At 39.1% G+C, this 27,945-nt stretch overlaps 2 protein-coding genes and 1 long non-coding RNA gene across 3 annotated transcripts; 2 read left to right on the top strand and 1 right to left on the bottom strand.

Annotated features, from left to right (window-relative positions):
- The first annotated feature begins 265 nt into the window (after positions 1-265).
- On the top strand, positions 266-10,345 carry LOC105396443 (uncharacterized protein DDB_G0283357). Its single transcript, XM_048628895.1, has 4 exons — positions 266-2,349; positions 4,749-4,940; positions 8,465-8,655; positions 9,669-10,345. The coding sequence occupies exons 1-4, from the start codon at positions 424-426 to the stop codon at positions 9,892-9,894; spliced, it is 2,535 nt and encodes an 844-aa protein (XP_048484852.1). The 5' UTR covers positions 266-423; the 3' UTR covers positions 9,895-10,345.
- Positions 7,020-8,016, bottom strand: LOC125490263. The gene is made up of 3 exons (XR_007267579.1): positions 7,693-8,016; positions 7,425-7,581; positions 7,020-7,121 (listed from the first exon to the last, which is right to left on the bottom strand). It is a non-coding gene; the product is annotated as an uncharacterized LOC125490263 (long non-coding RNA).
- Positions 10,346-17,344: 6,999 nt separating the features above from the next.
- Positions 17,345-25,834, top strand: LOC105396441 (protein yellow). Its single transcript, XM_048628904.1, has 8 exons — positions 17,345-17,479; positions 20,451-20,886; positions 21,672-21,793; positions 22,041-22,267; positions 23,624-23,738; positions 24,192-24,272; positions 24,548-24,655; positions 25,102-25,834. Exons 2-8 carry the CDS (start codon positions 20,460-20,462, stop codon positions 25,240-25,242), a joined length of 1,221 nt encoding a protein of 406 aa, XP_048484861.1. The 5' UTR covers positions 17,345-17,479; positions 20,451-20,459; the 3' UTR covers positions 25,243-25,834.
- Positions 25,835-27,945: the final 2,111 nt, after the last annotated feature.

Here is a 27,945-nt window from a genome sequence, read left to right as displayed (position 1 = left end):
GCTTGAATGTAAGTAAATGTTAGTTTTCTTAATCTGGTTAGCTCTATAGAAAACGAAAGGAAAAATCGCCATTAATTACACGTTGCAAGTAATTTTTCACGTTTCCCATGCGTATCATGCGCTTTCATTTTCTTAGGGCAGGCGCGGTTGAGTGTCAAGTGCAAAGACAATTTGTGGTCGAATAATCCGGCCGCAGTGCCACCCCTTGTCGGCTCAACGTCGGCGCAGTCGATAGTGATTCTTGAATTAGCGTGATTGAGGGGATATTGCAATGTAAACAGCTTGTTCGCTCGGTGGTCGGCTGCTCGCGAGGCGGGCGCGCGGCGTCAGTCTGCCCGCCGACACCGCCCTCGCCTCACGCCGACAGACCATGCACCCTACCGAGTGGTCCATTCAGTAATTTGTTTCATCAACTCGACCATCATGTGTGCCTTAAAGAGACTTTACTTTGTTGTCCTCATAAGTTTATTACTACACAGTTGCGCGAATGGAAAGAAATCTAAGAAAATCAAACGGCCGACGGTTGATGATGAAGAGACCACCCCGCAGCCAAATGTGGTCACTTACTCCTCGTTTGGGTTCAATGACGTCGGGAATGCATATGACGGGTTCGTGCCGAGCTCCCCCGACTACGCTAATTACCTGAGCAACAGCAACCAGGAGAGCTCGACCAGGCTCTACGCGCCGGCCTTCCCCACGGCCATGGACCACAGCCCCTACGGCCAGCAGGAGGCGGGGTTCCCGGGCTCGGCCCCGGACAACCGCGAGCACGGCATGCTGCAGTACAACCCGGGAACATACAACTTTGGGAACTCACCCAACTACGGCTCCTCTCACTTAGACATGCCGAGCCAGGTCGGACGGGAAGATAATGGAGATGGAAATGAGGACGAATATAATTCACCTGTCTACGGAACCAAGTTGGGATCCAAAGGCAATAAAATGCGGCCGGGTAATAATTATAATTCGTCTATAGTGTATGGAAGTTCTCCTTATAATCCTGTCGAGGAAAAGCCAAGCTATCACGAGATGCAAGCTGCAGAAGAACAGAACAAACATCAAAGTCAGCAGGGTGAGTCGGGAGCCAGTTCTTACAATTACTTTAATAATTATGCGCCAATATTTCCATCAAGTGGCAATAGCAATAACGGCGAAGATACAAAACAGAATTCAAACCCAGGCCCAAACTCTGTCAAGTACAATAAAGTTGTTGATTTCACGAAATACAAACCATCTTATCCTCTCGAACTCGACAACAAGTATGCCACCGGAACTGTAAGACCCTCAAATATGAATATGAATAACATGAATATGTACAACTCAATGACGAATGGGCAGAACGACAATTCCTTTTCGAATCAATATTATCCGTCTGACAACGAAAATCAACACACACAAAAATACAAACAAGAACAATACGAGCCGGATGAGCCTGAACAAGTGGCAACCAAACCAATAGGTACCAATTACATGGAATTCTCAGTTAATCACGTTCAAAATCCAAACAATTACAAAGAAGCAAAACCGAATGCCGAATACAAAGATAAATTCAAAACCAAACCATGGAACAACTACAACGCTGAAGTAAATAATTACAAGAATTCATTTAAAAACAACGAGTATAACGATACAAAGTCTAACTTCAGAAGACCATTCCGAGCTAACAATGATGAAGTACCAGCGGCAAGTAACACCAACGTCGTCGACTTCACCAACTACAGATATCCAGAGACTGATTTTTCTAATTTCAAAAACATGAATGACTATAAATCGGAGGGATCAGAAAACTACCCGAGTGTTCAATCGTTTAAATACCAAGACGTCCAGGGTGAGAGCGACTACTATAACCAGCTGAAGGGTCTGTTCACCACCACGCCCAGCTCCACCTCGCACTGGGGCAGCATGTTCAAAAACGGAGACCGTCAGCGCCCGAAGAAGCCGCAGTCCACTGACGACGAAGTAGTCCACATACCCAAGAGACTGAAACTGCACAAGCAGCAAACCGGCAAACACTCCGAGTACCAATCTCCGCTAAAGCATGGACTTTACAAGGGGAAACCTCTAGATGAATGGAACAAAGAGGTTTCCAACAGGTTTAAAAACGAGGAGGATTTGCTCGGGCTACGGAACCACGACACGTCGCACCCGCAGTATTTGCCGAACTTCAAGCAAGCGTTTGCTGATGCGGAGGACCAGTTCAAGAACTACATGTCCGAGGCGGAGTACAAGAAGCTGGTGGACAAGTGGCGGCAGTCGTACATGCGCTCCAAGTATGGCCCTAACAAGGACACGGAGGCTTACGGTTCGGAGACCCGCCCCATGCACGTGCCCATCCCCAAGCCATACCCGGTAAGACTACTAGCTTTTATTATGTTATAATATAAATTTAATTCTTCTTCATCTAAAGCAAAGTTCGTTACTCACCGATAAATGTGCAATGTAAACACATAAAAACGATTCATGTCGTTATACATATAACATACTCTAACTAACTTTCTTACTAGTTAAATTGTAATAAAAAAAATGGTTGATGTTGTGTAAAATACGCGTGGCGAATCATAATTACACCATCGAAACTATTGATGGAAAGTTTCAGCTGTCTCTCAAAGAGTGTGAATTAAATTAAAACATATTAGTGGTTCTATACTTAATTATTATCGAGTGAGAAAAAAACGTTGGTTTTGCGGTATGCGGATCTGATCAGCGGTGATCGCACCGTCGCGCACTGATTTCCTCCCGCATGAAACGCGCCGGAGAAATCATGAAAACAGCTCGAGTGTCTGATTACTGGCTACCGAGTCACTGCTTACACGTGAGCGTGACCACTGCACACGCAAGTCAATGACATAGTACACTTCTTAATTGTTATCTAATTAAACAACAATTCGGTTTGACCAATAATTCACCCGAAAAAACGCAGCGTTTTTGCGCATACCCAGACTCTATAGAAAGCGAAAGACAAAGGCGTTGGCCGATTACGCTAAAGTACAGGGTATTCCACTGGTTCGCCTCCAGCCAGGTGATTCCCGTCACGGTGCATTAGTTGGGCAAGTTCATTGTCGGAGAAAGTTCCATGTTATATCGACAATTAAGTTTTTTCGTATCTCACCATTCAGGATAGGAATTCATATTAAATTTTATTGTTTAATTGATATGTAAAGTATTGCGTGTGGGAACAAATGAAATTAATTTAATATATTTACGAGTAAAACGTGATTGATATGTCGCAGCCGGATCGTATAACCCGCCGTATTACATGACGGCTAGCCGCATTACAAGACAGGGCCGCTTTGTAATGCGGCGGATTAACGTTTAGCCGTATTGAATACGGCTGAATGAAAATGCGCCGGATTATATTCGACATCATACGTCATTCAATACGGCTGGCCGTTATGTAATACGGCGAGAGATCAGCCGCCGCTTTGAAAGATTTTAGTTTTGATTTTTAACACTCGTGGCGCTGCTTGACATAACAACAATAATGGCGTTGGATACAGATATTTGATTATGATTAAAACGAAGAAATCGTGTTAAATATGCTAGTAAACAGTACATCAAGAACAATTTTCACGTGAAATAAAATATTTTCTATTCCGATCAATGCGGTACAGTGAAAAACATACAAAAGATATAACGCACATCAATCAGCTAAAGTGACCATGGATTCTGCTGGTCGGCGGATTTCCAGATAATACTACTGGGTCAAAAAATATAAATGTGGCCGGCAAAGGTTATTTGATCTTGAAGAGACTGCGACGAGGCAAACGTAGTGTGGGACGCCCTCAGGCTAGATGGGGTGACGACTTGCGAAAGGTGGCTGGTTATGATTGGATGTGGAATGCTGTAGATCGCATCCAGTGGTGTGCTTTGGGAGAGGCCTACGTCCAGAAGTGATGTTGATGATGATCCGAGAAGTGCCCATTAACAGTATTTTGATACTTTAAAGGAAGTCCATATGATAGATTTACTCTATTATGATTACAAAAATTCTTCACCTGTAATGTCATGCTTAGTATGGACATGGTTACCCTACAATTCAGTAGTAGTACGATGCGCCTAAACGTGGGCCGCCGTATTGAAGAACGTATTGAAATGACAATGCGGCTAAACGTTGATCCGGCGCATTACAAAGCGGCCCTGTGTTGTAATGCGGCCAGCCGTAATGTAATACGGCGGATTATACGATCCGGCTGCGACAGATACATACATAACTTACCTAACAAGTAATAAGTTATTATTTTAATTATAAAAAGGGGTTTATGCAACTCTACCCCGGAACGCGACATACACTGATATAACGAATAAACGTGCAGTGGATTATTTATGTCGTATCATCATAGCTTCATAATTTTGTTTTGAAGGCACTACTTAATACTTATTTAGGTACACATAAAAAAATGACCCTGCTTCATATTCGGCTAAGTACTTACCTTCATCATAATTATTATGGTTAATTATGCGTTATCTATCACCACATTAGAATTTCATATTTTGTAAACAGACAAAATACACAAGTACAATACAAGGCATTTCGTATTGCGTTGCAGAAAATGATATAGGTACTATACTTACATAATTGAATGAATCATTCGTCCTAAGTAATCCAAGACGAACTTTCCTGAAATGCAAATAAAATAGTCTACAAAACAGGAATTGCTTAGAAGTTATATTTCTTATCATCTGCCAGAATTTATACTAAAATTACGTTTTATGAAATTAAAACTGACTAATCTGGGTAATGTTGCCAGATCGAGGTACCGCACCCGGTAATCGTTCCGGTGCCGCAACCGTACCCGGTCCGGGTGCCAGTACCGAAGCCGGTCGCCGTGCCGGTGATCCGGGAAATCACCGTGCCGATAGAGAAGCCCGTGCCCTACCCGGTCATCAAGAAAGTGCCTTATCCGGTTGAAAAGCCCGTGCCAGTGCACGTGGAAAAAGAAGTAAGTGGATATTTGATTGAACCACTATGCTTCAAGGGCTAAGGGCCGCCGGGTTTAAGGTGCCACTCGTTAACGATTCTCCTAATCTTACTTAGTTATTTTGCTTCAGAAACTTACTAATATTCATTTTAGATACAGCTTTGGCAGCATGAATTTACAATGCTTCATAAATTATATATGAATATAAGCATGAATTTAAGTAAAAACGTGTGCTTTTAAATTAACTACGGTACGTATACTAATAATATGATAAGACAAAGCTAACATACGAGAGTAATAGCGCTTTTCGTTTTAATGTAAGAGATGGGAAGATGGTTTGATTAACGACGCCTTATGAAACAAATTAGTTTCGGAACTAACATAAATATTAATAGCCTAACAAGTAAATACTAACGCTTTACACAATAAACATAATATAAATATTAATAGTAACGTGTAAAAATAGAAAATAGTGTGTAGACCTGAGCCATCTAATCTTGTTAGGTACGAATAATACTTTTTTTACTTTAAGGTGGTAAAAAAAATGTGAACGGATTAGTGAAAACTGGAGAGATCATCTCAGCTGACACACACTTATTATCCCACAACTCGTACAAGACAATATAACAAATAACATACAATACAATAGATAGTTCTTCTAAGTACTTGGGGTACTGAATTATTTATAGGCAGAGGTAACTGGTTAGTTTTTGATAAATGTAGTGGAGCATACCTACTTATTTACGGTCTTGATTGCGGTAGTCATTTGATTGATTGATTGAAATTAACGTATGATTGTCACGGTGTGGTGCGTTACGCGTAAGTAGATAAATATCGGGAAACTTTCAATGAGTAGGAAATTGCCACTTTTACGGATTATAAATTTTGAGCGATTGATGGTTCCTGTACTAATTTCTGATAAAATTAATATTCATTGGGTGTCAGATTACTCAATGAAGGCGATAAATTCAGCACAATAGTTTTCACGCGTGCCACTCGGAATGCTAATTTATACTTACTTGCTAACAGTTTTTTTCAGCATGTTCATTAAACAAAACTGAAAGTGAAATTTTATTTACGATCAAAGTAACGTACAAGTAAACTTACATGTTGATAAATCTGGAATGATAAACATCGACACTCAAGCTGAAGTATTTATTCTGCAACAGGATATAATTTAGCATAGGTACAGGAGGGTGATTCGTGTCACAAAAAACAACTTCGTTTTCATCTCGTTTTCAGATTTTTACGAACGAGCTATGAAATTGCGATTCACATGGCACTAAAAACAAGCTACATAGTAAGATCGTTTCGAGATCGCAAAATGAATGAACGGAATGGAGAATGACGCGATTCATGTCATTTTTGTTGAACTTTTTGATATCGCTTATCTGTCATATTTTGACGTTTTAGCGATTTTAAACTTTCGAAGAAAAGGGTGAAATTGTTAGATCGTTTTCAGAAAATACTGCTAAAAGTGAAATTGACCTTGTACGCATCTCTCCAAGATCTTCAAGCCATTTTTCAGCCGGACAGCCGTCCCTACGAGATACGTTTCCATCTTTACCGAATTCGTAATTTTCCTTTATAGTAAGCTTGTATTAGTGATATTTATTTGATTGGCGTGGGTTTTGGCCTGAGGCCCTCGCAGAATGAGGAAGAATAATTTAACCGAAAGCATATACATTCCCTCAGTGTGCAAATTGTAACTTAATGAATTAAACACATTGTAATGCATGTATATTTTATTTATTGATAGAACTAATAAATTCTATGAATTATCACAAATACTAAAAAATATAGGTAGTAATTAGGTCCCTTTACCACTTAATAAAGCTACAGATAATGGCAATCAAAGATTAAAGTCTTATTTTTTTTCTCATATTCTCTCCTATAGGTTGGCTGGTACAAAATGCTTTTAGCCTTTTGTATAAGTAATTATTAATACTTATATATACAATATTTTGTTAACAATTATTAAACTATTATTGTATATAGGAACTTAGGTAATCAGTAATCACAGGTGCTCCTCTGTTTGAATTGACGCGCATGAAGAAGAGGAAGAAGAGAGGCGTGAGGTCATTGAAGGCCAGGCGCATGCCTCCCGCGCAGCAGCCGCAGCAGCGCCGCGCTGACCGCGCGCTCCACGCCGGTCGCGGAGCCAGAGCTTCACTGGTCGCGCAACTGCGTCGCCGCTAAAATCTGTGGATTTTCAATTTATAGTTAAAACATATACCTACAAAAATATTTTGTACTTATTCCGATATAAATTATGTATACGTATTATTTTACTTTAAGTCTGGTCTTGATTGTTCCTTTCATTAGCCTAGAAAAGACAAAATGAAAAGTTCAGTATGATATTGTTCTAAAAAATTACAGACAGATACTAAACAAAACTACGCTGTAACATAAATATTCAACACCAGTTTTCCTAAGACATTATTGGGGTAACAATGAAGTTAAATTCTATTCTATTATTTAGCCAAACATTTAGGAATAACCTACCATTTCCATATGAGGAACACCTCCTCAAGAAGCCTCTCATTGACTGCAGCCTGTCTGTTCATTGCTTCAGCTATCATTGTGAGGGCTGAAGCCGTGGCCCTCTCACAACGCAGTTGCTCCTTCTGCTACTCAAGCACATCGGCTGCTGCTTGTGTTTCTAAAACAATTCAAAACAGAAATTGGATACATCGTAAATTACAATACCTTCTTGACTACAACCGGTAACATTTATATTTCAAAAAAAATAGGTTAATACATTGATACTTACATGTCTCAGTCGTATTTCTCTAAGTAAGTTAAACTTCCTTTCTTCTTATTTTCCAAAAAAACTACGTTGACACGAAAATGAGCAAAGAAAATCAATGTTTTTATGGAGAAAACATGGCGGCTGTCAAAAGTGCCACAGGTTATGAATTTCTTCAACGTTGAATTAAAAAGCTGTTTCTTGATACTTGCTATCGACACTAATTCCAACAAAATATATTGTAGGAACAAAATTATTTAAAACAATTAGTGGTAGTATTTATAATTTTTGCATGGCAATTAAAAAAAATATAGTTTCATTCATTTCACTCAAGCCATCCAAATACGAACTAGCAATATGAAAACGAGATCAAAGTATGTGTGCTATGAATCGCGTTTTTAAACATTGCGGATTTCATCTCGTAACTCGTTCGTATCGCTTTACAAATATTTCGGTTGAGATGTGAATCGCGCCCCAGGTACACTGCTCGTGTACACCATCGAATAACCCAATTTTGCATGGATAATAATATAGTCCTTTATATTTTATTTTATTCTATTATCTGTGGGGTTGCTTGTACCTACCTACATTGCCCTTAGACCTAAGCTGCTTTCATAAGCGTGGACCATTTAACACCACGCTCTGGTCCAGGGGGGATAGTGGGATCGTACCTAGATGTAATATACATATATCTAGGGTCCTAACCTCTAGGTTCCATCGCGATATAAGCGTAAGATAATTTTCTCCTTAGCCACGTTATATAGTTTCTATTTCCTAACCATACTCTCGACTCCAGGTGCAAGTGCCAGTGATGAAGCCCTACGCCGTGCCAGTCCCGCACGTCAGACCCGTGTTCCACCACTCGCGGCCCTACGACGAGGTGGAGGGCGAGCGCGAGCTGGACCACGAGGAGCTGGACTACATGCCGCGCCCCGAGGCTTCAAGAGGGAAGAAGTACATCCGGAGTAGCTATAAGAAGACTAGAAGGTATGGATGTCGATATAATATGACATGCTGTATGACTTGGGTGACCTGATATTGCAGCCCGGAGACACCCCATGGAACTTCAAGGAATGCCGTTTCGTTAGATACTCATGCAACCACTACTAGCTGCTACCTGTATAATCATCTTATACAGAGGCTACATCTGATGGTGAACCGCCAAACTTGTATGTTCAGTATATAGGCATACATGCTTTCGTATCACTTGGTTAGAATGGCATCATCCCCAAACATTTACTTTCAATTATGATCTCTACATAATAGTGAACAGCTTCCCTAAAGAAATAGATTTCTAAAAGTAAAATCAAAACAACTTTTACATCAATAAATTAGAGTCAACAGTCAGTTAGTCAAATATTTGTATTGATGTGTGCAGCTCTGTCTAATTCGCATTAACAAAGGTATGATCGGATTTATAATAGTAGCTGCTCAACAGTCTTCAGTTGAAAATTCTCATAAATTGTATACAATGTATTCAGTCTGAATGCCTTCATGAATCGATGCATGCATCATCTGCATTCTACATCGGCCGATCAGCTAGCAAAGACAGTTCACTGACTTATGTATAGGTACATACCTACTTAGCATATGTATGTACATTGTACATACTTTATGCAATATTCAGTTGGTGTCACTGAAGAAAAAAAAAGAGCAACTCAAGTGATTTATAATTAACCATGTTGCCCTGAACTTTGCTGCTTTTTATGCGTTTCCAAACTCAATTCTAACAATGAGACTTTCGTGAAATTGGCTTAGGGGGAATTCACTCCTGAGAATAGAGTCTGAAATGGTCTGTCATCAAAATGTAGTTAGTTGACCTATGAACTGCTCTGCCCAGCAAATGTTTCACAAAAAAGTACATAGGTATTACTATTGTAACCATCAAAACGGTCCTTTTATATTTCAATCTTCATTCAGTTCATGGCTCGATAGACCGTTACGCCCCCCGAAATCCAGCAGAGACACCTTTCTGGCCTGATCATCATATGTGTTTCCAGCAACCGCAACCGGTCGCGGCGGCCCAGCTCGTCCTACTACAACCGGCGCCGGATGCCCGTCCGGCGCTCCACGCCCGCGCCCGCCCGCGCCGAGCCGCCGCGCCCGCGCCGCCGCCCGCCCCCCGCCTGGGGGACCCCGCGCCACCGCTACGCACCCAGCCACGACTACGACGACGATAGAGAACTGGATCATGAGCACCCACACAACGAATACTATGAACACTAGTGCCTGGTGACAGTGAGACCTTAGGCCGCGTTTTCACTTGGCTGTCTAAGTTAAACAGGCCAGAGGCCAACAGTGGCTAGGTAGGTGAATGAATATAGTAAGTGAAAACGCAGCTTTATTCAGCTTTAACAGTTTAAGACTTTGTGCCTGTCTCTTGCATAATTCTCGTTCCAAATTATTGGTGTTCTTTTTACCGTGCCAATGTTATTCTCCCTGTTAGATTAGTATCGTTCGGTTGGTTAAGAATTGCATTTTTGACGTTGTATTGTTAAGTCTTGTGTATAAAGTTAAGGAATGTAGTTGTAATTGGTTGTAAAATAGATTTTGTATTAAAATTAGCCTGAGTTTCATTTGAGCCGCCACGGCAGAGTCGACGTTGCATGAAAGTGCGTACGATGCGTTAAGTGACGAGAGTTGTAGAGTGGTTAGAGGAATATATTGTAGGAGGTTGTAAAAAACTGCATTTAATGGTATTCTGTAGCACACAGAGACTAAGTAAATAAAGTGTAGGCGTCGTGCGTCCTGGCGTGATGCGTCGCCGGGAGATGCGTCGCGTCGCGCATCGCTGCCCGCTTTTACCAACGCTCCAGTAAGCAGAATGCATCTCCGATCTTATTCTCATTCACACATTAGTTGCAGAATGCATCACGCCCTCAATTTTTCCAATCAGCCGATATCCAGTGTTTCTCCGAATCCGTAGAACTCGGGAAAGTGCACGGTATTCCCGGTGGGAAATTATGGTGGTAGGAAAATATCTAATGGAGATTATTAAATAATCTCATCAAATAATCAGTATCATGTCATATCAAATTGCCTATGACTGATAGAGTTTCAGCTACATATTGAGAACGCGGTGATGTTGATTTTCACCATACTGTCGGAATTGGCGCTGGGCGGGTCCTGAAAGCGTGAAGGTGAAAGTCCTGGGAAATCAATCTCAATCAGTGTAACATGAAGTGTTGTTGTCAGGCGGTGCACGGATGTAATTCAACACCTCCCTTTCTAAGCAACCCACCATGGATGAGTGCAGTTCTGAAAAATGATCATGATCTTGCCACTACATTTGTTATCGTATTGATTTACAGGTGCTACTATTATGTGTCGTCATTAGCAACGGAGCGTGTGTGGCTTTTCACTTGAATCTACCTATCTAGATGGATCTACCTATAAGGATGTCTATCTAAAGTTTCATTTTAATTAAGTGTCTAAGTATTATGTGGTGGAGGCATTAGGTATTAGTAGATTATTCTTAAAATTTAACTAAAATACAATGATTTATTGTTATCATTCTATTCTATTCTATTCTATTCTCTGTGGGGGTGTAAGTACCTGCACCTGGCTCTCTCGAGTGGAACCTTTGTGCATATCCCCAAGGTCTAAACTGACTTCCTAAACTTGGACCATTTCCCACCACGCTGGTCCACTGCGGGTTGGTGGGTTCACATATGCAGATGTGCTAAATCTAGATATGCAGGTTTCCTCACGATGTTTTCCTTCACCGTAAGAGCGATGGTATACATTGTACTTAAGTTAAAAGAACTCATTGGTACATGTCAGCGCCGGGATTCGAACCCGCATCTCTTGCTTGAGAAGCGGACGCTTACCCGACTGAGCTACCACCGCTCTATTGTTATCATTAAGTATACATATTTATTTTTACTTTCGAGCAAATAAAACTTACGTTTAGACTGTGCTAAATTTAAAAGTGGTCTCATTTTAACCGACTTCAAAAAATAAAAGGAGGTTCTCAATTTCAGTTGCTGAACTGAAAGCTTAGGTACAGCACATACGCTCATAGGCATTTATTGGAATTAAAAATCAGATAAATCTTTACAAAATTTGAATCCTTGTGTAATTCATATAGTCATTTTAATCTCAGCGCCTGAACTAGCCGGTGTAGTTAACTTTTCAAGCTGAGTATTTTCTCTGAATATAAATAGACCTTTTAACACATATAAGTTTTAGGAGAAGCTAATATTTTTATAATTTACCAAAAATATTTACAATACCTCTTTTGCAGTATCTATCCACCTATTACTATTAAACATGTAAGTATGTATGTAAACAAGTATATATATTTATATATCTATTTCGGATCGTGTGTATATGAATGGCTTTAGAAATACGAAAAGGTACCAACTACCATCAGCTTAGCCTAGGAGTACCATGGATGGGTAACTTTTGACATGAAAAACTAAGGATTATAAGATGACTCAGTTTAGTTCATAGACATTACTACTACACCTATGCACAAATTAGTATTCTAACAGCAAGGAATTGTGATACATATTGGCTTGGCAAGCAGGCCAGGGTCACTCGGGGCGTAGGTCACGAGTTCTGCGGTCCCTTCAGGTTGATGACACTCAATCAGACCCTACTAGGTCAATAGTTTGAATTTCAACTTTATCTTGTATGGCATACGTTTGAAACACAAAAAACTACATTGTCATAGAACAAGGCTAACTATTTGGTAAGCTTTTATAGACCTTGACTTGAAGTGGTATTTACTTGTCTTGTAGTCAAATAATGTACAATGCAATGCTAAATGAAAGGGTTGAACTTTTGCATTCTGCATCGTGAACAATGATCTATGCATAACAGCAATTAAAGTGACCCGCCAAGGTTTTTAGCTTTTACGATGATCTCTACGAATAGGGCGGAACCTTGATCTTGAATTTTAAGTTATAGAAGTAACAAAATCATAGATCGCTGTTATTTATAGAAGATATATTGTAATACCTCCGACCTCCGGAAGGTGCCATTACTTATTAAAACTAATTAACATGGCATCACAGTTACAGTAAACAATGATATTATTATTATTATTCCACGGTACTCTAGATGACCGAGTTCATTTGCATTCGAGTTAATTATAAAAGCTTTGTACGGCTATAAATTGTTATAATTAACCCACTTGTTGCCCTGTGTCTGCCAACATCTTGCATATAGCATGCACTTTTAGATTTATTTAATCTGATAAAATGACAAACGATGAGGTAACGCATTGAGCGTGTTTTTAATATTGCGGTTATTACTACTATAACGACAAACAATAGCACTTGACAAAGTTTACATAAAGCAATATTAAATTTTGCTGCAAAGAAAAAATAATTGTTCATCTACTTACTTACAGAAACAGCTATTTAGTAAGCTTTATAAGTTGTAACAAAACGTTACAACAAGCTAACCTATTTTTAAAGTTGAGATTTTTTCATAATGACAATGGGGATGTGGTGGAAGAAACATAAAATTTCAGGAACAATGTACCTATAGAGAAGTGTTGTAAATTCTGTCTTGTATATTAACAGCATTATTTATCCACTGAAATGTAATTGCAGATGGCAAGACTTAATCTCTCTTACGCTTTCCGCCTATTAACCAACCATCATCATTAAAAAGGTCCGGAAAAAATGCTTCTTATAATAATATAAACAATAACTTCTTATAATAATATAAAAAATAATTTCTTAGTACCTACCTAACTTACACATTAACATTTCTCATAGAGTCTGTTTTTTAATCCCAATCCTAATCCTAACTAATATTATAAATGTGAAAGTAACTGTGTCTGTCTGTCTGTCTGTCGGTCTGTCTGTCTGTCTGTCTGTTACTCTTTCACGCCAAAACTACTGAAGGGATTTGAATGAAATTTGGTATACATACGGTCTAGACCCTGGGAAAGAACATAGGCTACTTTTTATCCCGGAATTCCCACGGGAAAACTTTTTAAGGCGAAGCGAAGCGCGCGGGAACAGCTAGTGTGATATAAATGTAAATTGACTGATTCTGAACGGTTTATCAACAGTCGATTGTCCCGCTCATAGATCAACGTGGACTCAGGATAGTCCCGCCGATGGAACGATACGACACTTAATCGCATCATCATCATCATCATCATCATCATTACCAATACCAACCAATCACGTCCCTACTGCTGGGGCACGGGTCTCCTTTCAATGAAGGAATGGTTTTAGGCCTAGTACATCACGCTGGCCTAGTTCGGTTGTTACCATTGCAGGCCAATAATAGCACTTACCGCGTGGTATCTATAAATGTTCACATAATTATGTACCTGGTTGCAAAATGTTAATGAGATGAATTGAGTGAATCAATAGACAACGGATGAAGGAAAAGAGCCTTGAATTATGCGCGTCAAATTAACAGTAGTATAGTGTTGTTGCCTCTGTGCGCTTGCGCAAGTGTGTGGTCAAACATGGCAGGATGCGCGTACTGACGAATGTCATTGGCATTGTTGGTGAAAAATGATTTGCTGTGATGTTATCTAATAAAAATTTCATACAGGTACTTAGGCAGACCTATGTGCTAGGTACCTACTTACCGGAAAAAGGTTTAAATATATTTAATATTACATAGGACACTTGTGGGAAAAGGTCTTAATAGCCTAGGAAGGCAGTTAAGGCCCATATGGGGATATAACATAATATATTAGGTCCTTACATATGAAATTGGCGTTTTCTATAGGAGGAACATAAAGTCGTTTTTTTTTTTAAATGAAATATATTAAATTAATCAAAGTATGTACCATTGCTATGTATGCACTTTTGCCATCTCATAGGTAGTTCATTGATCCCCTTACTAAAAAAACCATTCGGGCGGGAATCAATAAAATCTTTGAAGGCGGTTTGGACTGCCCCATCGGAGTTGATTTTTTTTCCTTGCAAGTAGTTATCCAAATTGCGAAAAAAATGGTAATCTGTTGGAGCAAGGTCCGGAGAGTACGGTGGATGTCTAAGACATTCTAATTGAAGCTCCTCTAATTTGGTAGCCGTCTGTTGTGCAGTGTGTGGTCTAGCGTTGTCCTGAAGCAGCAGTGGCCTAGAGCGATTGACCAGCCTCGGTTGTTTAGCAGCTAGCTTTTCCATCATGGTTTGCAGTTGCTGACAATAGATATCTGCCGTAATCGTCTGGCCAGATTTAAGAAAGCTGTAGTGAACGACACCGGCACTAGTCCACCAAACACTTACAAGCAACTTTTTTTTAGTCAATTTTCGCTTAGGGCAGGATTTGGCTGGTTCGCCAGGGTTCAGCCATTGCGATGAGCGCTTCCGATTATCGTAGAGGATCCACTTTTCATCACAGGTAATGATTCGATTTAAAATTCCTTCATTATTGTGCCGGTTGAGTAACGTAACGCAGCAGTCGACGCGCGTTTGTCGGTTTGCTTCACTCAATTCATGAGGTACCCACCTTTCAAGCTTTTTCACCTTCCCAATTTGCTTCAAGTGGATTAGAATAGTTTTATCACTAACACCGGAGCCTGCAGCTAACTCGGACGTGGTTTGCGATGGATCCGCTTCCACAATAGCCTTCAATTCTTCATTATCAACTTTGGTCTCCGGCCGTCCACGAGGCTTGTTCTGCAGGTCGAAATTTCCAGAACGAAAACGTTGGAACCAAAGACGCACTGTGTTTTCTTTTGCGACACCGTCACCATACACATCATTAATCCTTCGAGCCGTTTCTGCAGCACTGGTGCCACGGTGGAACTCATACTCGTAAATAACGCGATATTTCAAGTTTTCCATTTTGTAAACAGAGAGACACAAAGAAAAAAACAAAAGAAGAAAAAACAAATGAATTAGGGGGTTTGAAACACAAATGCATGAGTAAATAGCTGTATGAATTTGAATTTGGAATTCCTAATCATAAAGGTAATATTTGAGATCAAAGTGGCCAGTACGACAAAACGCCAATTTCATATGTAAGGACCTAATATGTACATCAACTTATTATACAAAAAATAATCGTTGCAGCTGCAGATGCAACTAATTGATTCTACCTAAATCAAAATACTACTGATTTTTTTCATTTTATTATGACACTACCTATACCCGCGAGATTCATTACAATTAATAAGTTTTCCCGTAGGAATTCCGCGATAAAAAGTAGCCTATATGTGTTAATCCAGAGTGTCAGCTAACTCCATACCAATTTTCATTAAAATCTGTTTAGCCGTTTTGACGTGAACAAACAGACAAACGTGGACAAACACACACACACACACACACACACACACACACACACACACACACACATACTCACAAACTATTAGTAAGGCTTATGATCTCTATAATATGCTGTACATAATTTTATTTTCTCTACAGTAGGCATTGTATAACCTATTGCAGTAAAATCTGATCAACCCGACGTGATGGTTTGCTTAGAAACGAGTTAATTTTGAAAATCCTGGAACCTTAGTTTGCATCTAAAATTTCAGTTTCCTGGAGTTACACATTTGTATCAAGTTGACGAAACAGAAACTCACAACAATAAGTACCTCTGTATATGTATTTTACGAACTGGCTCACGTTCCTTGTTTATTTCATTTGATATGCATCGATCCTGTGTTTACTCCAACTGCACCTATGTATAAAATTACTGCAATTTCTGTAAAAAGTAAATTATTATGATCAAATATCTACACACAGGCGCACATCAGTACAGCCAGCTAGCAACTGCACACCACACCATTCTGCACATGCTACGAGTACTAAGTTCGATTCCTAGCCGGGGGGTTAATAAACGCCAAGTGGTGGAAATAGACTTCTCTCAATGTACGCCAACTTTTTCGGAATACAATCCCGGCTTTTATTTGGGATCCCGGGATTTCGGGACTGGATGAAGACAATCCCGGGATCCCGGGATAGTCCCGGGATTAAGGTCAAAAACAAAAACACTTCTAACGAATCAAAGTTTTTAGGTTTATCGGAGACACAGTATTTATAATTTAACTTTGTCAGACCATACTTAGTTAAAAAAAAATATACTTCTTAAAAAAAGATAAACAATAGGCTACTTTTTTAAAGTAGGTCTAATATGATAAGTGGTCTATTAGACCAAACAAAATAATCTATAATTTTTTTGGATCTTGCCAATTGCAAAACTTTTACTTAAAAGTTCTTCTTTTCATAAACAGGCGAAAACGGTGTCAGCCATATTTGTTTATAAATTATCACATCTGTGACGTCACACGGGTAGAAAACAATGATTTGACATTTAACTAATGACAACAAAGCTACGAGAATACCCTTACATACTAATTTACCTTTTTTTTGTCAATCCCGAAAATCCCGGGATTGGCAAATTTTAATCCCAAAAATTTCGGGACTGGAAAATGACCGGGATCCCGGGATCCCGGGGAGCGGGATCCCGGGCTTGTATTCCCTAGCCACAGGCCACCGTCTTAGTCTTTTTCATCCAACTACTGCCAGATAGGTCTCACAATTCTGTCCTGGCCGGTCCCCATAAAAAATAACTCCTATCGACCTACATACGTTTGACTGTTCGTATCTCAACGGGAGTCGGTCCTTTAACCGACACGATGCGCGATGTTTGTTTTCTGCGCTGGTAATGTCGAACATGCAGATTTAAGTATTGCAGAAAACTTCAAAAAGCATTCGCAGACCTCCAAACTCAAAAAATATTTAGCTCAGTGTGCTATAAAGAAATTGTAGTGAATATATAAGGCATGTTGGGACCTCGAACTGTTTAGTCTTGCACCGCGGGCACGGTGAACCGGTCGCATTGTGACCCCGAACACTCACTCCCCGCTGTATCCACGGAGGTACGTCACTATCACCTCTACAGTTTCATAAGCAGTATTCATTCATAGAGACAAAACAATAGATTTCTTATTTGAGTGTCGTTACCCGGTCTTTATCCAGATTTTAGTGCCAAAGTTTTGCGAGAGTAAGTACCTACTGATAGAATTGGTTTAACCTTGATGAAGAGTTAAACTTTAACATAGATATACTATGTAATATCGATCTATCGAGCGCATTGATAATAAGGGGCTCCACTATATATCAAGGTTTACACCTAAGTTTTAACGAATAACGCATTAATGAATACTTACATGCTAACTCAGGTACCAAGGTATATTGTTGTTTGAAAGATGGTCTGAACTTTACTATTCAAAGCTGCAAGTTATAAAAATCGGTTCAAATTGTGGTTTTTCTATCGCGGAAATGTTACCGGTATGTTTTACTTCGGTTTCGATATAATTTGTAAGTACTTATAATTATGTTATACTTAACTTATCCAGTCCGTAAATCTCAAAATATACTTAGGTACTTAGATGAGCTAGCTTACTTATGAAGCTTTCTATAATCAAACATAGCTTCATAATACAATTTAATTTCTCAGCTAGCGGAAGACCAATAAGCTCTTGTCGGAAGAGCAAGTCTTTTAACTTTTGTTACAAAATGTCACAATTCTTGGACTTCCTGGCACAATTTCCTTCACGATGTAATATAAATTTCCTTTGTTTTTTCTCTCCCAGTTTTGATATTTGTTTCTCGGATGTTTTATATGCGCGGTTACAAAAAATCGTCCTCAACCCAAAATGGTTATTCAAAATTCAAACCAATGAAAGTTTCTTGACAAAAAACAATGTTATACCTATCTAGGTATTTTCTCACGCCTACAAAGTCGGAGTGCAATATCATGAGACAAGTCAAAATATGACTATAAAAAAGCCTAATTAATATCAAGATATCTCGTAGTCAGATTGCATTGTGTTTGTCAACTCTTTGAACTCTTGAATGTATGCTAATCTTATCTGACCGTAATCTCATTTATGTACATGCATGGCTATTTTGTAGTCGCAATTTTCTTTGGTAAGTATAAGTACTTTTCATAATTATTATTTCCATACAAGCTGAAACAAAAACAAATGTAGGTACCATAACGATAACCGGCGACTGGTTATATATTTTATACCTACTTCTGTTTTCTAAACAAGTACCTAGTTCAAAATTCAAAAGTATGCTTTGGGCTGTTTTATTTAGTTTGGTATTTTTGCCTTTATTACTTTTGTCGAAATCATTGAACAACGCAGACTCGGGTGTAGGTAATGTCCTAAGTTTGTACGTCACAAAAAAGTGTTTTGGGAAACCCGTAAATGGTATCGAATTCTATGTAAGCAGTTTCCTTACTGCTTAGTTTTCGATTTCGCTTTGCTTACCTACCGTGGCACGCGGCCACTGATTAGTAAGTATAAAAATAAACGATCAGGCTCACTATCGACCTGATATTAAAACCCACTTAGGGAAATAATTGATTGAGCTCTGTTGATTGAGTAGACTGGGTTTTACTCTGGTACGTCGATATAGGTAATGTCCCTAATACCTCTGATAAATAGGTATAAATCCTACTTTTTTGTATCCATACAAAAAATAAAACTTTTTGGTTTATATAAAATTTAAAAAAAATACATCTCGTATGCAATACGCTGTCCCGCTAATAATATTTTATTTGGTGTATGTTAGGAATGCTAACTAATCCACGTGAACTCTAGTAGCTTATACCTTAGCTCAAAAGGAAATACTTAAGTTCTAATTAGATACCGATGTGAATACATAATTTACAACATTTATATATAATAAGTATAATCATTCAATTGAGCATGAATGGAGTACGAAAAGTCATTTCCTTGAATGCACGACTTGTCCTTTAATGGTAAACCAACAAATAGATTTAAACCTTGAGCGGACATGATCGCAACATTCTCTACACTTTTCATACTATTGGCTTGTGTATGCTCAGTGGCAAATTAATAGCATACCTATTTCGCCTGTACCGGACCAGTCTATGTATAATTCATCTGATTCATCTATTAGAATTCATTGACCTTTTAATGAGATTCATTAACAAATTGCCTATATGTTTTTAAAAGAACAACGTTTTTTAATTAGCAAAAAGGTACATGAGTAAGTATAACGGTTGATACGGAATGCAGCCGATGGTCGACTGTCGGACGAACAATGCGTCATAAATCGCGACACCTCATTATCTGTCACACAAGTACACAATGCAACCACAACGCTGCAGGTCACAGGAACCCACTTTAGCTCATTATTACAATGTGACTTTATTTCGGTGCGGATTACATGACAGATTCGCCGTTTTTCTGCATTGCGTAAAGGATGCGCCTGAGTTTCCCATAAACAAGCGATGATCCGGACTAGTTGAGCTACAACACAGCGACTTGACGTTTCTCAATAATAAGATCACAACTTCACAAGCCAATTGCAAAAACGTGAGCCAGCTCTTTATTGTGAAGCTCTGGGATGCTCATCTCATAATACCTACAGCTATTAAATATTGCGGCATCGCTGAGACGTAGGTACTTCTACTTGCCCTATCTGGTTTCCATCAGGATTTCCAAGTCATTATTAAATTGTGACCTTCTTGGTAGATCTGAGATTGCCAAAACAAGCGGGTTCAAATCGTTTTAACTGCAAAACTGGACTTTAGACCGGAAAGAATGACAGAAAAAGGTCGTATCTCGTTTTGTGTCCGATTTACAAAACCAGATACGAATACGGTACAATTGAAAGTAAATCAGATCATTAACCTTTCAATAAATATAACCAATAAGTCTATAACAAGTTAACGGCCCAATCGATTCTGGAATTAAATGGGCAGTGAAGTAGGGCTACTACATGCAGCGTGTAATATTTTATGCGTAGACATGGCTGTGATATGCATGATATGATACAACAATGCTGATTATTCTTAATTCTTGCTTACAGCTATCAAGCATGAGGGCAATAGTTTTGGCCGTCCTCACGGTGGCTACGGTCTGTAGGGCCGCGACACCAACTCTACGCTTCGCGTGGAAAGAAGTGGACTACACCTGGGACACTCCCGCTGATAAAGAGAATGCCATCAAAGACGGCACGTTCGTCCCCGCCCACAACCTGCCGCTTGGCCTGGCGCGCTGGAAGAACAAACTCTTCGTCACTGTACCCAAGTGGAAGAATGGTGTGGCCTCATCCCTAAACTACATAGATGTGGATGGAGCGCAGGATCAGCTGCTGAAGCCGTACCCCTCGTGGAAAGACAACCTCATTCCTGACACCGCGAAGGAGCTTCCCTCAAACAGTTCGATAGTGTCAGTGTTCAGAGTCTTCATAGATGACTGCGATCGACTCTGGGTTATGGACTCCGGTCTGGCTGATATTTTGGGTGAGTTTTTGGATATTGGCACAGACCGACTGGAATTTTGGTATTATTTGGACAAGCACCAACTAACATATTTATATGAGGCACAATAGAATTATTATTCAAGATACCGTTTACCACAATAGAAAATATTGTTGTAATTTCTCACAAACTCTAGTTAGTATTCTTTGACTAGTGTTTAGTTTTTGTACTACTCATAAATCTTTAACATCGACTTAAATTCACTAATGTTTAGTTGAAGGAGAAAATTATAAGTTACGGTATCCTAGCCGACAATCAATCACCATTTCTGCAATGGTATCGAACTGTTTATTACATAAAGTGATAGATGCGGTGCGTAACAATAGGGTAGTGAACAGATCGTTGCATGCGTGGGCTCAGTAAAATTGGCTTTCTTACATCAAGGAGGTCACTCTACATGACGAAAAACCAAGTTTAGGAGCGCTGCTGCGTGAACCCAGACTATATTTCCCGATTGCACGACAGCTCTCGTTTGTTCGTTTCTCGTTAGCATAGAGTAACCCTCCAGTACGTATGCCACGTACTGCCAGCTCTCGAATCATGAATTCACGACACTTCGCTCTAATCTAACGGTGCGGTTTCTATGCTAATCTTTACCTTGTTCTGTATGTGTAGCAAGCGACAGCGACAGCGGAAGATTTATACAACCAGTTCTATAGATTGGTTCATCGGATAATTGACGGATGACTTGATTGTGTAGATCTAAGATAATACTAGTCACGATGTAATTATTTCCGATGATTTTACGATTTGTTTTTTGTGTTTAGGATCGCCGAATCAAATCACGGGTCCTTCCCTCGCCATCTTCGATCTGAACACTGACGAGCTAATCCACCGCTACTACTTCAAAGTTGAAGATATGAAAGAGGACTCGTTCTTTGCTAACGTTGTAAGTACTTTTGAGCCTTTTGTGCAAGATAATGACGATCTTTGATCTGATTTTAATACACAATTATTCATTAAATATATTGATCATTTTGTGTATTTGTTGTTATAGATAAGACGGAACCTCATCGTAAGAAACATTATTCAGGATTACCTTTAATTGCTCGAAATCTTCATCATCTATTTTGCCCTTCTACGTAGCTATATTATGTTCTTTTATGTAACCTTGTGTTCTCTTTCCCTTTTTCCAGGTGGTAGACGTGGACAAGAACAGCTGCGACAACGCCTTCGCCTACATCCCAGACCTGGGCGCCTACAGCGTGGTGGTCTACAGCCTGAAACAGGACGACTCCTGGAGGATCGCCCACCATTACTTCCACTTCGACCCGCTGGCTGGCTCCTACAATGTCGGCGGCATCGAGTTCCACTGGACCGATGGAGTGTTTGGACTGGCGTTGTCGGAGCCCAGGGAGGATGGGTAGGTGGTTGTGTACTGCTGGTTGGCTTGTCACAGAGTATAAATCAGTTCAGTTTCAGATTTGTTTTATGAAGCACCTAGAATTCGAATGGTTCTTTTCACAAAGAGGGTACCAAATTTGAATACCAAGCCAGTCAGTTTTGATGTTAGCTATTATAACAGTATTTAGAACATCAATTAAAAATATTATAGAAAAGATCACCTATCTTGTCTTTGCATTAAATTCGAGGTCTAACAACACACGTGTATGCAAACTAGCAAATAGTTGCATTACATTGAAAGCTTATTTATGATTTGTTATCAATTATAATGATAATAAAATAGAAATGAAACAAGTTGCCTGACATTGACCTCAAAGCTACCGGTCCATTTAACCGGAGGTCGCCTCTTTACGCTTGTAAACTTTTATTAAAACATCGTAGATCGCGATAAAAAATGTTAATGCAAATTGCACATATTGTTATTTTGAATAGCATTGTTGGGAAATTGCTTGTTCTTCCTGAGTGGTTTTAATATTATATAGGTTGTTTTAAATTGGGTAATTAGGTGTTATGATCTCTATCTGGATTTACTTTGCCTTGCCTATCAAGCCTAGTGCATCCTAACTTATATTATAAATGCGAAAGTAACTGTGTCTGTCTGTCTGTTACTCTTTCACGCAAAAACTACTGAACGGATTTGAATGAAATTTGGTATACATATGGTCTAGCTAGACCCTGAGAAAGAACATAGGCTACTTTTAATCCCGGAATTCCCACGGGAAAACTTTTTAAGGCGAAGCGAAGCGCGCGGGAACAGCTAGTACTTTATCCTAACTATCCTAACTAATATTATAAATGCGAAAGTAACTGTGTCTGTCTGTCTGTTACTCTTTCACGCCAAAACTACTGAACGGGTTTGAATGAAATTTGGTATACATATGGTCTACACCCTGGGAAAGAACATAGGCTACTTTTTATCCCGGAATTCCCACGAGAAAACTTTTTAAGGCGAAGCGAAGCGCGCGGGGACAGCTTAATTACTAAATTAACATTTATAAATTCTCAGTAGGTATTTTTAAAAGGTGGAATAGAATGATAATGGCAATGTCTGTTCTGCCGTAGTAGAAATGAAACAAGCACGTAGTAGAAACAAACGTGTACTTCGTCAGAATACGTTCTACTTCTGCAGAAACAGAATAGACATTGGAGTCTCCCGATGATCCGTTATAAACAGGCCGTTTTAATACAAACGGCCTGTTGACAAGTTAAGTACAAAGGTGTATATGTATAGCAGCTAGGTACTGCTACACACTATTAGTAAGGTTAACTGTAAGGTCTGTAACCCCTTTGCTAACTTCACAATATCTACCTACAGGTACCGCACGATGTTCTTCCACGCGTTCTCGAGCACGAAGGAGTTCTGCGTGTCCACGGAGCTGCTGCGCAACTACACGCGCCTCGACAAGGAGGAGGCCTTCCATGACTTCAAGGTGACAATTAATATTTTACCTCAACCGGCCGCAACTTTAAAGCGAAAACAGTCGTTAAGGTTCAACATCGACTAGCGCCGAGAATTGAATAAAAATCTTTGCTTCAGTTTTAACTTTAAGTTTTCACCGGTTACTTCAGAGGTCCTGTAAAGCACCTCGATGTAGAAGCTGAGAGAATCATGCCAGAGAAATAAGAGCTAGACAGATAGGATAACATGATAATATAGAAAATGGCCATTAGCAAAGTAAGAAATTTGCTCACGTTCACTCTTGTCAGGGAGGTATTGATTGACTGGACATCCGATCACAGCATTTACGCATCACTGGCAGCTAATGAAGCGCTTCATTGAGTAGAAAATAAAACTAATAAATACTTACATAATCATGCATATACATAGAGTAAACTGGCATGAAGTTTTTTTTGTTTAAACCTATATTTTCCATTGTTTTCAGCTGCTGGGTGACAAAGGACCTCAGACACAGACTTCAGCCAGCTTCTACGACCCAAAAACCAAAGTTTTGTTCTACTCACAGGTAAGGGAATATTGAAAAACCTGCAATATTTGAGACTTATTCTGAAAAAGGCACAAAATTCTACTGTGTAAAATGAAATTGACTCTGTCAACTGACAAAGTCCAATTTTAAACGTAAAAAACGGCGCCTAATATAGTTTGTAATATAAGTTTCCATATCGCCATAACAAATGTGTAATCAGCAAATTGGAAAAATTGCAACGTATGAAAAATAAAATTCATTCAGGCAAATAAAACAAAAATAAACTTAAATAACACTAAAATAATACATTTCAGGTGAACCGCAACGGCGTGGGGTGCTGGAACACGGAGAAGCCGTTCACCACGGAGAACAACGCGCTCGTGTTCAGCGACCCCAAGTTCGAGTTCCCCAACGACTTGAAGGTGAGGAAGAGCTTTCAGTTAATTTTGGGGTGCGCGAAGGAAGGAGCCATTTCGAGTCATATATCGGATGTTCGTATGCGTCCAGCGCACCCTGTGCAGTCTGCAACTGACGAGTTTACGTTAATCTGACTGACTAAACATTGTCACCTTGTCCGATACGCTTAAAAATAATGTACGTACATACACTTGCAAAGAGGACCAGAACACTTTTTTCAGGCACTACCGGCTACCCTTCTAAGGTAAAGCTGCTTGGCTAGGTCCTTCCTACATTCGCCTATATCTCTTGTCTCTTGTTAAATATTTTGTAACAATACGATAACGACTTAGCTACCGTAGGTAAGTACCAATATTAGAAGGCTTATTTGGTTTTTGACTCCAGATTACAACGGGAGAGTTTATGTTATGTTTCAAACACCCTAAATTCCACAATACCTATAAATTTTCAGGTGGACAACGAAGGCACCCTATGGTTCCTGGTAGACAAGCTGCCCCGGTTCATCTACAAGGGGCTGGACTCCAGCGAGGTGAACTACGGCATCTACAGCATAAACACCAGCGAGGCGGTGGCTGGCACCGTCTGTGCTTAGGGTTAGAGGGCGTTTCGTGTAATAATGGTCAATGATTCTGTGCTTAGGGGATGTTAGAGGGAGTGAAAATGATCGTATGATATTCAGTTGCAGTCTAAAGATAGTTCTGAAGGGCTAGCTCGGGGCGTGACAAAAGTTTTGCATCGGGCTCACTCACATCGCGCAGCCTCAAAGCTGGATAACTTTTGTCACGTCTTAAATGCGCTCCGTGCTGGGTTTAGTACCACTTATTTAGTATAAAGAGTACCTACTTACAGCCTTCTTAAACCCCTTCGTAACCCTGTGACTCATCACTATCTTTAAGTAAGTGTTCATTTGGATCTGTCAACCTGAATATGTTTTATCATAACGACCACTAGAGGCGCTGCATCCATTCTTACGTGAAACATAGTTTCCTACTGAGATATTTTATTTTAATAGTATGTACTTGTGGCAATGAATGCTCATTGATTTATATAGATTATTATTAAGTGCTGACTGAGTGAGTGATAAATTTTGTGATTGATTAGAAGACAAGTACTTATCCTACCGTTTTTGTTTTTATTACGATTAAAAACTGAAAGGACTGGTGATAATAAACACAGAAAAAAAATTGGTTCATTTTCATTTAAGCATAGTAAGTACCCTTGCTGTTGACTCCTCTAGACATAATATCCTTTTACCTCATAATTTCCGAATTCTTAGGCAAATTATAATCGTTATTTATTTTCATCAATTAATAAATGATATCTCATCTTGATATTGCTTCTTGAACCCCTTACCTGGCCCAAAAGATTTGAATTTAACAGTTTAACATAAGTACGAAGCATTATTTTCCTCGATTGCTCATACCATAGAGTTTTACGTAGGTAGTTCTCATATGTATATTTAATCCTATGCTGAAAACAACATAGATACCTACCTACCTATATCTTTCCCTACAGTGAAAACATTATGGCCTTGTAAAGTCGTTCTCATTACAGATAGTTAATTGTTGTTACTAGCACTGTGATAACGGCTCTCGTGTCAAGTGCAATGTTATCGAAACAAAAGGACTCACCACACCATATATTTACAATAACAACTATTTACTAGTATTCGCAGCAGTGCATTTTGTTTCACTGAATAATTACGTAAAATAGGTTAAAGATGCTGTATAGTTATCGGATATCAATGTTAAATAAGCATAGGTCGGGCGAAAGCCACAGTCCGTCGCAATATCGTGCATGTATCGGGTATGAGCTGCTGCCAAGAAATCGAAGGCGTGGGACAGGATCGGAAGAAATGAAGGTCTTCGACCCATAGGGCATAGCACCTGATTAGAAATCACACGATCTGATGATGATGATGATGACAGACGTTGAAGGGTGTGTCAAAAGTGCCATACTTAATATAATAGTAACCCAAAAGGCTAGGCGGCTACTCAGTCCGTCATTCCCTGAAACTTATAATGTAGGTAGTTATGTTTTATGTCTGTACTAGGTACTTATATCTAAGTATAAATCACGTACCTTTCACAAAATTTGTCAATATATGGAGAAAATCGTTACTATATATATAATATAAATACATGTACTTACTTATCTTATGTTATACTTATCTACATGCCTAACCATTTATATTATATCTAATAGTTGCTTAACGATCAACTTAACGTACCTATGTAGACCCTGTACCTATTGTATTGGTGGACCCAGAGCTGTATTGGTGGTTAACATCTCAGACCATCTATATTTATTTATGTGAGGGTTAACATGCATTTAAAACCTACCTGATTGATTTGCCTGCAGTAGGGCTAAACTGCAGTGTTTTAAAAATAGCTTCTATTGAACGCAATTTTATTATGCAATGTTGATAAATAAGTGGATGTTGTTACGTGTTATCAATAAAAAGTTTAGTACATACATTGATTACGTAGGGGAGACCGGGGACAAAAGTAACAGCGGGTAGAAAGTAACAAAGACTCTGTGGACTTCCCCAATAGCCTTAACTTCTCAAGCGACCGCTGGTAGTCAGCATGCGATGCCCCCCGCGCATGATATCATTTTCCGCATCCGTGCCACGGTGCAAGGTTGTTTTAGTGAGCATTTCGTGATTTTACACACCAAAAGTAAGTTTTTGGGTGTTTATTCATTTAGTGTTTACGTAGAATAAAGATGCCAAGAACCATATGACTATTTGTTTATTGATTCATTATAAGATTGTCTGTAGCATGTCATAAATTGTTTTCGAATAACACGTGCTGTTTTAAAGTTATGTCGCCTGATATTTCAAAAATGGGGATGGGTACAAAAGTAACAGCTCGCGGCAGGACAAAAGTAACGAATTACTTACGTAAGTTTGCCATGTCAAATTATATTTTTTTATTTTTTGTTGTTTTGATTAGATATTTGTGTCATAATATTGTATATTATGGCACAAATAAAAGAACTTCTTATCAGTTAGTCAGTTTAAATGATGGATCACATTTACAGTTTATATTAAGAAGTTTTTTTAGTTTTGTCAATAAGTCATAAGTTTTTTTTAGTTTCGATAGTTTTGTAAGAAGTTATCTTAACTAAATAATTTGATTGTTTTTTTTGTCCTTTCTTTTGAATCGTATTTATAACATTGGGCAGAATTTATGGGTTGTTACTTTCGACCCATGCCTTGTTACTTTCGTCCTGACCATGGGGTCGAAAGTAACGATTTCCCTTTTTTTTTTGAGGCTTTAGAAATGCTAAA

The sequence above is a fragment of the Plutella xylostella genome, chromosome 22 (genome assembly GCF_932276165.1).
Source record: "Plutella xylostella chromosome 22, ilPluXylo3.1, whole genome shotgun sequence".
NCBI classification, from domain to species: Eukaryota; Metazoa; Arthropoda; class Insecta; order Lepidoptera; family Plutellidae; genus Plutella; species Plutella xylostella.
This window is presented reverse-complemented; position numbering and strand designations above follow the sequence as displayed.

Coding starts and splice junctions, on each gene's coding strand:
- LOC105396443 (XM_048628895.1), top strand. CDS start 424: ATGTGTGCCTTAAAGAGACTTTACTTTGTTGTCCTCATAAGTTTATTA. Junction 2,350..4,748: donor CCATCCCCAAGCCATACCCG/GTAAGACTACTA, acceptor TAATGTTGCCAG/ATCGAGGTACCGCACCCGGT. Junction 8,656..9,668: donor AGCTATAAGAAGACTAGAAG/GTATGGATGTCG, acceptor ATGTGTTTCCAG/CAACCGCAACCGGTCGCGGC.
- LOC105396441 (XM_048628904.1), top strand. CDS start 20,460: ATGAGGGCAATAGTTTTGGCCGTCCTCACGGTGGCTACGGTCTGTAGG. Junction 20,887..21,671: donor CGGTCTGGCTGATATTTTGG/GTGAGTTTTTGG, acceptor TTTTGTGTTTAG/GATCGCCGAATCAAATCACG. Junction 23,739..24,191: donor AGGCCTTCCATGACTTCAAG/GTGACAATTAAT, acceptor CATTGTTTTCAG/CTGCTGGGTGACAAAGGACC.